The sequence below is a fragment of the Haliotis rubra genome, unplaced genomic scaffold, assembly GCF_003918875.1.
Source record: "Haliotis rubra isolate DU_JTF1 unplaced genomic scaffold, ASM391887v1 Scf31, whole genome shotgun sequence".
Lineage (NCBI taxonomy): Eukaryota > Metazoa > Mollusca > Gastropoda > Lepetellida > Haliotidae > Haliotis > Haliotis rubra.
Window position 1 is genome coordinate 1,243,586 of NW_025766980.1, and position 12,010 is coordinate 1,255,595.

The window sequence follows — 12,010 nt, forward strand, 5'->3', positions numbered from 1 at the left end:
ATCTTATTTGTCATAATGATTTCGAACATTTAATATTCAACCTCATTATGTATTATACAACATTTTAATATACATTAAATAAAGGGACGTTTGCCTATTCGAGACTCGATGCTTCAAGTGACGTAGTATTCTCGCTGAACTATTTGTGCCTGCTGCACAAACAACACTGAATGATGTAACAGTTGGAAAATTGCCAGCTTCAGGTGGAAATTTTGTCAGTGTATCAAACTAGTGCTTAATGGAACTCTTCCATACTTAAATACTTAATTTCAGACTTAAACTATCAAAACTTTTTTCAAACGTTCTTTGACTCAGGATGATCATTCGCTTCGTGAACACCTGGTGTCACCACACAAAGGTTTCCAAAGTACCCCTTATATTTCTGCATGCAATCTTGTTTTAATCATGCACCACTTCTTATGTTCCTGATATTTAAGAGGGATGCAAAATGTCACTTACAGAAAATTGGAATCATAAAACTAGTTCTCTAACTACTACGCATTTCTGCAAAACATTTTAAATAGCTAATAATGAACATTTTTTACTATGTCTCAACCTTACACAAAGCACAAAGTGTTACTCTGTTGATAGTATCCAACTGAGAGTTGTTTCCCGAGTGACAGACCGTAAATACATGATGTTTATAGGTTTGTCAGCACCAAACGTACGCGAGTTCTTTGCACCAAAGAGGGAACTGTCGGATGCCTGTCCCTTCCCCTACCACACACACACACACACACACACACACATATATATATATATAAATATATATATATATATATATATATATATATATATATATATATATGCACTCACCACCACAGAAATCTGACTCGCTGTAATAAAACAATGTCATTAGTATTGCTCAAAGCATCATTAAAACGTCATTAAACAAAATCCACTCACTCACTCAAGTTTTGATTCAAAGTTATTCCTTATTACAGGTTGCAGAGTGCACTTAAGTCAACAGAGACGGTGTTGATGGCTTAAAAATAACCAAGCTAGCACGAATTCAAATGTAACTCAACCAATCGTTTAGAAAACTAATATTGGCACTATTAAGAACACCAATTCAGTTAGATTTAAGTGATTATCGAATAGTGACTCTCTGGCGCCTCTCAGCGCCTAGGGTCGCATTTATTACGCGTTGCCACAAATGACATATCAGTCTAAAGATTGTTCGTCTTCATCTCTGACGTTAAGGAATGAAATAAACTTTAATATGCGTCGTTTCAATCTAATCTAGACTAACATTTTATCACCACGCGACATTAAATTACTTCCTGGCTGGTTACAATTTCAACAAAGCTCGTTGAATTTTCTTCATGTCTGAGCCAATCCTGGAGAAAGTTGATTTTTTTGTTTCAATAATTATAACCTTTCCCCTTTTTCCAAAAATGGAAACGCTCAATACACACGTTGGTCTTGTCAGCAACTCTGTGGTGATGCCAGGTGGAACAGGAGCTTACATATAGAGACCCGTGAAGATCTGGGTTAGGATTGGTCTTCAGTAACCCATGCTTGTCATAAGAGGCGACTAACGGGCTCGTCAGCCTCGCTGACTTGGTTGACACAAGTCATCGTATCCCAAATGCGTAGATCAATGCTCATGGTGTTGATCACTGGATTGTCTGGTCCAGACCTGTTTATTTACAGACCGCCGCCATATAGCTGGAATATGTGCTGCGTAAAACTAAAATCACTCACTCAATAACATGTAGATTGTGGTATGTTCACCTGCCTACACATAAACTGTTGCACGAGTTTTCAACAAATGGCCCATTGTGACCAAAGTCTTTGTGAAGGCATGTTCAGGACCTCAGCGACCAAAATACCCTGTTTTGTGCTCTGTTTACTCAGGTGAATATTCGGCTTGATCTTGTGTGTGCTTGTGACCGAAGGTACCAATGGAGCAGGATATGCTTAACCTTTCAAGAACTCCACTCTTTGACACTGAAGCATAGCGCATGCTTGAGATATATTGGGATTCGCTTTGTTGTTAGCACATATATTACGATTATAGAACAAGCTGAAGAGATGGTAATAAGTAAATGACAGTACCATTATCAAGCGACAGACTCCTTGAAAAATATAATTGAAAATGGTTTGTAAACGTCTTCCTGGTTCACAAAATGTTCGTAATCATCTTGATGGACGACCAGTATTAATAAGGGCTACCCTCCCACGTCAGTTGTTAAAGGGATACACTGTCCAAAACGTTTTGAAATCCAACACTCTATTTTCTTGTAAGTGGACATCATTATCTAACTGTATTTTCCTGAAGTCTCGTACACACTCGAACATATTCTGTAGTTGCATAAATTGAAACAAGAAATTGTCGTACACGCCACAGATCGGTATGGTCACTTCAGTAAAATGTCACTTTTCGATTACAGATGCCATATAATATTCTGGCTGTTCAAGCAGAACATATTGCTGAGCTAATACGCAATATAATCTTCCGAAACACGATATTTCTGAAAGTCCAGTAATTCACTTAGGTAAATTAAATTTTCCATTTTGGAAATAATATTCCTCGGAGAGAAAAAATGGTCTCCCCGCACATGTTTGAACGTATCGGGCATATTTTATTTATGATATGATGTGCCCTTGAGAAATATCAGTCAATACTGCTCGCTGTGTTGGAATATCAGTGGAATTGAAATGCCACATTATTCGATTTTGCTGAGGGTGTAATCATCCACTTTAAATGAAAAGAACGCAAAGTGGAGGGGCTTCATTATGCGATGTTGAAATTATCAGTTATTGACGACCTCGTTAACAAATGTTCTCAGAGGTATTATCAATAGAAACACTAAAAAACGAATTAATACCCTGACGTAATAAAGTTTCATCACTTTCAATCAGTATTTTTTCGCTCTGTGAGGTAATCAATATTTTTCAATGTGGGTCAGTATGCCATCCCAAAATATTTGTAAATAAGTATAATTTTTTACTTCGGGTCACATGAGGTTTTTTGGGGTTGTAATCATCATCGTGATATTGAAAGAGGAACTTGGGAACATATACAATATTGTTATAACATTTGTAGTATTTGGTAAACATCATATCGTTTAATGGGTCCAGTGTGTGAACCAGAAAGTCGCAAATATTTCTCAACCAATTATTATACAAATCCATGTATGGTTTAAATGTGTAACAACAATTAGAGGGAATGTTCAGCATGCTCTGGTATGTATGTGCGCTAATACTCAGTAATGTATTTTAACATCCCCGCCCATCCCATCATTGCATGCGTTCTGCAACTTTCGTCCTTCTTCCTACAAAGCCAACTCCTTAAAACCATACTTTATATATGCATGCATGATGAACATACACACTATGCATGAATTAATACTATGAGTTTATAACACGAATGTACCTCTCATACAGCACATAAAGTTGTATAATGAAGCTCTTCTGTTCAATTAGCTCTGATGGTATAGAGTGTTACAGCGTCGGTCCTTTATCAGTGGAATGTGATACGACCACTACCGTTAATCAAAGGATCAACTACCAAATGAACTTTTTCTGATGCATGCTTTGTTAATGACTCCAAAATGCACTCTGCTTCGTTCCCATGGTGTTCTGATGAACAGTAACTCCAGCACGTTTTACCGCAAAGAATATTTAAAGCAGTTGTTTTTTCATAACATTTACAGCTCTGCATTTATATGCAAGAATTGACATCAAAACATTTCCTCTTCATTTCCTCACTTTTTTCGTTTCTGTCCCTAAATGCACTAACAATATTCTTTCCCTTATCTAATGATGACAAATACCACGAGCTTCCCAGATGAAGCCCTACCACCAATTAAACGTCATCACTGGGAATGTAGGAATGGTGTGGCATTCAGGGATTTCGAGGTAGATAGGTTCACTGTGTTCTGCCCTGACCACAGACATTCACTGACCACAGGAACTCACCCCTAACATCAGGGTCAAATATACACAGCCAGGCTGATAAGAAGTTGTAGCCAGCGACTCCATCTAAGTCTCTCTCACAGAGCATACAATTAGTAGTATCTTATAAAACAACCAAAACCCTCATTCTATTCTCATCCGATTCGTGCGCCTTTCACTGCTCCAGGATTTTTTCAGACTATAGGGCCGTTAATATTCGTGAGTTCCTCATAGATATGTAACTGGATTTCAGGGACATATGTTTGTCTATTCTAGAACAAGCATGGGTACTGGGTACATCTTCCAAAACTGCCTGTACTATTTTAAGGGACTACAGCCATACTCAACCAATGGCACTGCCGGCGACCTGAAATTATCTCCAAGTACTGTAGTCATGTTGAGAATCGATCCCAGTGTGCAGAGCGCACGCTTTAACTACCCAACTCCCCACTTCTGGGAACGCAAGGGGACGTATATAGAAGTATAAGACCTTCCCTGAAGACAGTGGATCCAGATTTCAAGCCAAACCATTGTTTAGAGGCAAAATGTCTAATCTCGCATTTAACTGAAGGCGACAACTCCGTGTCTAAAGGTACATGTAAATAAAACTAACAAAAGCCGTTGGAACAGGAATATTATACCAAACGAAAAAGCTACACAACCTTTCACGGTCCATAGAAATCTCTAAACTCGTGAGTACGTGGTTATAAAATCCCTCTCTAATAGTGATGATACCAGGTTTTCGCCAACAGGTGAGCGAATACAAATATGGTACAGGTCACAATAGGGAATTGTCACTGATGAGTCTGATTTAATTATTTCCATGTCTCCCGTGAAACTTTTGAAATCTTTACTGAAGAATGACGCACTTTGAAATCTTTGATGAAAAGAGCAAGCTTGATTGTACCAAGACAATTGTAAAATGTAAACTCCCAAGGCAGGACATGAAGGGAAAGATGACTATTGGAAAGTTGAAATCTCCTCTTTTGCCATTTCAATCTGAACATTTAGTAAGCAGACATTATTTTATTATCAATGACGATGCAGTTTGGGACGTGCTCCACAGGTCTACAATACAGCTTATCGAAAGATGATCTAAAGCCTTGGATAAAAATGTGTCAAATATTTCAGTGAGTACATTTTGTAATGATTATGTTTTCTTATACTGTTCAAGGCGCAGAGACTTGAATGATCCGGGATGATATAATTACAGCAGTGTAGCTAATCTTTCATTCTCTTACTTTACTCTAAGAGTGATAATGCAACAATGACCGAAATATGTTGTCCATAAATAATGACAATATGATATCATGTATTGCCTTTTTGTTTGCTGTTCGTTGCACAAAACAAATCAGAACATAACTTGATCATGTACTAGGAACAGGGTATAGAATAACATGTTGTTTTTCCAAAAGCACTACTCAATGAACTGCTCATTGTCATGAATGAACAATAAAGTAAAAGTTAAATTTGGGTTCATGTTAGGCAATAAAGCCTAAATAGTTGTAATCTTTTTAAAGTATGATCGATTAGTTTGTGTTTGCACCGGTAATTAGTAAAGCACTTAGGAATGCACACAATTCCCCAAACCAATTAAACGAAACCTAATTCATGCGCTGGGTGTTAAGTCCAAAAATCCCATCGTCTGAGGTGTTTTATGATCAAATTGTTCGTTTCACATAACATTCCTTTCACTATCACGGCAACAAGATCAAAGCTATCGAAGACAAGTAATAAAGATTAAGATAAAATATTGCCAGTGCATACACCTTCTATTAACCGATATTAGAAAATTATACCGCATTTTTTCTCATTATGAACACAAGTGCTGACCATTGCTGAATGCATAAATAGTGAAACACAAGTGCATATTTGAGCAATTATTCTAAAACACTCTCCCCATATACAATCTAATATTTATTCCTGTCTTTGAGGAAAGGCCACATGTGGTAACACTGGTTTCCTGTCGTGACAATTAAAAAGAAAAGGTGTTTAAATAGCATAGTTATGTGTTAAACACCGACATTTCTACAGAGCAGACCCATGCAGTAATTAAGCCTTTATCTCTTAAAGTATCGTCCCTGCTCGTTCGTGATTCTTCACAAAGCCAAACTGAGCGAACCGTGGCACTCCAACGATAGCTTGCTTCTAATCTTTTGCCGGAGGGGAGCTGGGCACTACCAATCGATAAATGACAAAATCAAGCAAATGGAGAAATTTCCCCGTGTACGGCACATCCACATTCCTGCAATGTCGACTGGCCTCCATTATGACATATCGTCTGCTTGCGTGATTCCCGCGCTTTTATATCAACAACTAACACGAGAGAAAACGGTTATTTCCGAGATTGGAAACCATCCTCCATTTTTCAACTGAGGCAATTTTGTGACGCCACGCGGCGTGTTTAGAAAGGTGCTTGGCGTCTCACAAATAATGTTTGCCACGGTCCTCATTGTCCTTAGGTAATGCAGATAAGAGATATAGAGCCAACTTGTCAAGTTTCCCTTTCACTTTTGTGTTTACATTCATTCGTAGGATTTAAAAATGGAGGTTATAAACCACGCGATAATTAAATGGCTAAAACGAGAACAAATGATACAGTAGTGTTTACCATGAAAATCATTCTTTCCCAAAATGATATTTAGTTAGAATTCTGATTTCGCTAGAAGGCAAGGCTAAAAGTAAGACTAACGAGTCTTTGGAAAAGCCTGTGCGCGTCAACAATAGCCCTTTAATGATCTCTCCTTACCAAACATTCAATAGTGTTTACCGATCGAACTTCTGAGCTACACACTGACTGCCATCGCTAGCAAGACTATTTACAAATGGAATTACCCAAAACATTAGCAGGAATCACTGTAATGCACAATCCGACAACTTTCATTTCCACCCGTTGTTTCGGCTGAGCCGGGGGAACGCATGCGACCTCGCTCGGAGTTAAAGAAAATTGGATCTTTATTGCGCATGCGCACTTGTCCTTTTGAATCCTCCTCAAATATTAGTTGTGTGCAATGGCGAACGATGATGATCGAAGCGCTTGAGCTTCGTTATGGCTATAAGGTTTCCATCTCGCGTTTCTTTATTCACTGGACATGAGAAAGACGCCAGTTCTTGCGTTTCTTCTTTGTCACTGGATTTATCTGGGGTCGTTCCAGAGCACGTTAGATCGAGTGCCAGTTGGTAAGTAATACTTTCCTTCATTGTTATCTATATAGCTCTTCTGCCACCATGTTTTACAGCCATACGCTGTAGCTCTAGGCATCACCTAAACACTAGCAATACCTCACATTCCCCTACAACCACGGAGTCATATATATTGTACATTTCATTCATATTACTAAGTTATGGGCCAAATAAACACACATGGGTGGTTATATGGTCTTTCTATGGGGAAACATTGCTTGTTTACATGCCAGACAAAACTAACAATTTCGTGCGTTATTCTCAGCTTGCAATAGTTTTTCGGGGGCTATACCGGTGCTTGACACGCGAAGGATTCAAGAAGGCCGAGAAACCCCTGTTAATGCAGAAATCAATAGACCGGGACCCTCAGGGAGGTGGTTCCAGCATGTTCTGAAGCAAGTCGTCAGCAGAGTCATTCTAGAAATGAGTCCCCATTTCCCCCAGCATTGAAACCCTGGTACACAGACAGCCGTAGTAGATGTTCCGTACATGTGTGTATTCCCCTGGCACTTCAGTCGGATTAGTTCGTGATTGTTAACTGTGTTTATTGTGCTGGCCATCTTCTTTCCACCCATTTGTTTTGCTAATGGCACATGTGAGAAGCACGTGGTCTGATAACATTGAATAATGTTAGACATAATACACGGCAATATTCCATAGAGTCTCTTAACTGTTAGGTTTCTGTAGTGACATTTCTCGGGTTCCATGGTCCTACGTTATCAGATCCTCCATAGACTCGAGTAATGGGTTTCTGAAATGGTAATGAACCAAGCAAGGTAGTTGTAGTTTATATAGTCCTGTTTGCATTAAGCTCAACATTCGTTATTTCAAACTTTTATTTCAAAATATTTATCTGCATCGAAGACTACTCCAATGTCGCATTTGATAACGAATCTTGTTTTACAAAAAGGCTAAGATTATTATATTTCATTTTAAACATTGAGTTGACTGTCACTGAACTGATTTATGAGCAATAGAATAACGCATATCAACATAAACCAAAATAAGAAAAAGTTCTTCAACTTTGGTATTTGTTAGTCATTGCTAAATAAGATTCTTTGAGATCAATTCAAACAAAAAGTACAAAAAATTACTACCGTTGCAAAAGATTCCAGAAACAATAACCTAGATGAGATGTCTGCAACAACATACGCCTCGGGCATATTAATTAATTAGAAGCCAAAAAACTCATATTTCCTGAATAAAACATTAACCACTGAACACGGTTTTTTGGCAACATGTAAAACCCTATTTTCTGTCTCCCTATTACCGCATGCAGTGTCAGAAATAATACACGAATGGTCCATGTCGATTTGACCCAGACCTTCGTGCGGTTAATATGAAGAGAATCACAGTTCTACGCAAGTATCACACCTTGACAGCACACCCTTACTATAATCATAATAGAACATTCATGCAATAGATATTATTCACGTCTACAGGATACCATTCACACAAGAACCCGTTACATTTATCAGTGAGAAACGGCCTTTACATTCCAATCCTCAAAACTACGTACGAAGTGATGAAATGGAAATATCAATACTATTACAGTTAACAAGCCATCGTTCGAAAACAGCTTTGCGGTTGGATGAAAACAGAAGTTGCAGTAAAAATTGTGATTGAAAGAACGACCCTCGACATCGGTTCAGTAATTAAGCTATCATTAGCATCGTTATGATTAATGAACATCCGTTTTAACTGCATCCACAGACATGAAACACATACTAGAAACAATTAGACACAAAAGTCTCCACAAATCGCGTAACGTTAATCATTCGCCTGCTGGCGAGGGACTAATTGCTACTAGATTCGCTAGCTCGCAAACACCTCTGCAGAGAAAGACTTCGGTGGCTAGGCGTTGCTATGGGTGTTCATCAATTCTTGACGCCTCTCTGGATTATTTCTTACTGTCGCCATGTTGGATTGTCAGTCGGAACGAATGAGCGGAATTACGCCGACACCTATGTGGCAGTGCCCTGACATGCCTACCATCTCCACCTTTATATGTCTTTATATCAAGGAACTGGACGTGCAACATACGGCGTTGAATGCTTCTTTTGGTCATCCCTTGGGAATCGTATGTTCGGAGATATCAATCATAAACCTCTAACCTTTGCAAACCCAGACATGCCTGCTATTTGTGTACTTTATAGAGATGAAGAATACATAGCTTATGAATCTATTTAGATTATTATTTCTTGGCCTTATCTGTCTGGTCAAAGGTGACCAACTATAGATGCATGTTGTTAGTGGAGCTGCATTAGCTTTCATATTTTCTTTCAATATTACACACTGTTATTCGTATATCCGTATACGACAGTCACGTCCGAATACACGACAGTCATGAAAGTCATCGCTTGTCACTGGTTGTCTACTGTTGTCTAAGGTGCCGTAGTTTTAGGTGCAGAGTTGCGTGCCTTAGGTGTGAGAGGATTGTGGGCTGAAACCCAGATCGTACGTTTATGTTTCTGGAGCTTTCAGTACTTAGCCGTAACCACTGGTCACCAGAGTGATATAAGTGAAGGGCTTTCCTTCTCACGTAAACTAGCACGCAGGGGTGTAACTGGAATAGTGTTCAAATTGGCGTTAAACCAAACCCCTCATTCACTCAAGTTAGATCTAGATGTCAAAACTTACAAATGACAAATGACCTCAATCCTGCAGAGACTGTCTGGTATTACATATAATATAACTCCATTAGTTACAGCGTATGTTGCGCTATTTAAGACCTCATGACAAAAACAGGGCATTTTGGTGTATTTTGAAGAATACATATTCAGTATACATTATGCCCTTGGCACTGTAGCTTGGATACATGTTCTTGTCTTGGTTCACCCGCGGGGAGCAGATTACAGAAATGGGTTACTTCTCTCATGCAGGAATATGTATGTTGTCTTTATTAGTGCGGACAAAGTTCCAATCCACATGTCTCCACTGTGTGTAGGTCTGTAACATAGATACCCCTGCTTATAAGTTCTCCACAAAGGTCTCCAGACCTTCCTTTCCACATCAAGCATGTTCACTGTAGGGCAGCAAGATATCAACTTCACTCATCACGCGCATTACACCATCACAAGACACATTAATTTAATATACTTCTCCTAAAGACCTAGACGTAACAGGAACTTACCACATCAGGCGTCTTCCAGTGCGTAAAGCAACACACCATTGAATTGCGAGTCTCCTTGAATCAAAGATTGTCACACATGTTAATACGGTTTGGACACTCCTAGGGCATTATGTCCACATGGGATGGTTCATTTGTGGATAATCAAATGCAAATTGATATTCAGTAATAATCCAACACGGTGCTGGTTCATGGATATCGGTTAACGTCCGATCGATTTTTAAATTTAGGCTTGTGCAGGATTGAGATTAGTCTCAGTAGTCATTCGTCATTCATAATGTTCTACACAGAGGTTATTGTGACTTCATACAAAGTACGCAGTGTGGCTCAATATAATATCTGGAGAGGATATCTGAAACAGTGACATCATCTGTTAGAGCAAATGTAAATAGTCAACGTGAACGTGTTATGCTACCAGCATTGCGCTGAAAATGTTTTGACACAGAAAAAAATGTGACTTAATTAAGCTCTGTGCTTGTACAAACAGAGAATTGATACAGGACAATGAATGAGAATGTCAGATATTGATTTTAGATATCGATGAACTGATACCCAGTGGTTGGTGTCAGGTGACAACAATATTTAACATATGTAACATATATTTAGATGCCTTAAACATACGCATGGCAAAGGGGTCCGAATTAAACCTTTTCAACGTAAGTATATGCATATATTATTTTTAGGGGCGGGGAGCACATAATGTGTATATTGTGGAACTTCCTTTAAACTTCGTGTTAAATGCGAATACACTAGCACACTAAAGGACAGAGGGACATTCCATAGTCATTATAGCTTTCCGCTGTACGATTGCAACTATTTCCTAAACTTATTTTGAAGAATATCTATGAACGAGCGATAATGCAAGATGTTCGCGAAAACATTAACGCAGCCTTTCCCCATGTGGAACCCCCGACGAACACATCAGGGGTAGGTCAGTTGTCCTCCAGAAAACACCTGAGGAACACACAGTACAAGACAAAATGCTGTACGCCATTGTTGGTAATGATGCGTCAGTTTGGAAAGGTCTTCGCATGTCTGCTATAAACATCGTGAACGCTTTGCAGAAGCCTTGAATGTTGTCAGCTTGCTCAAGCAAATGTTTGGCAACAGTTGACTGACGGTCTTAAAATCGTCGTGGAAATAGCATGCTCGACTGTGTGTCATACGTTGATGAATGTTGACACCAAGAGCTGGTGCTGCCTGAAACTTTTATTCGAAAGAGAGGGAAAAGTGAATACTGGAAGGTAACAACAAATATCAGTTGTGTTTAGAACGCACAGTAGTGTCGTTAGATAATGTCACAGATGAACCATATTATCTAAAAGCTGGTTACAGGTTAGAAGGAAATACGTATACCTTTAGATTAACCACACATTAAGCACTGGTTATGTTTACTTTTCAGAACGAAAGTGTCATGTTAGTTAGGTTTTTTTCGGTAGCCATGTGACTGTGGGATTGATGAATGATGTGTTTCTGCAGTGGTACACTGCGTGGAGATCATGTTTGGAGTCCTCGCTTTTAAGTGGCTGGGATATTGCTAATTAGGGGGTACAATCCTATTCATTCATTCATTTCCTCAGAATATTTTGTAAAGTTTTGATTGTATGGTCCATGCGAAGTACACGCTAATGGCTGTTTCCATTTTCACGAACATGTGGTGCTGTGACTAATTTGCAACGATAAACTCATATCATCTTCATCACTATTTTGCCTATGGAGCCGAGTCAGTTTGAATGAACGTAAGTTAATATACCATCAGTGTATGAACCAATTCTTCAACCATCAACATGCATA

At 38.9% G+C, this 12,010-nt stretch overlaps 1 protein-coding gene across 2 annotated transcripts in view; it reads left to right on the forward strand.

The window, feature by feature from the left end:
• Positions 1–6,796: 6,796 nt before the first annotated feature.
• LOC124283075 (glutamate receptor-like) overlaps positions 6,797–12,010 on the forward strand; it is a 61,706-nt gene continuing 56,492 nt past the window's right edge. Inside the window, exon 1 of one of the 2 annotated variants that reach the window (XM_046719097.1) lies at positions 6,797–7,083. In XM_046719097.1, coding sequence (XP_046575053.1) covers positions 6,996–7,083 — 88 coding nt within the window. In that variant the 5' untranslated portion in view covers positions 6,797–6,995. The remainder of the gene's footprint in view (positions 7,084–12,010) is intronic. The other variant, XM_046719096.1, reaches the window with a different exon arrangement.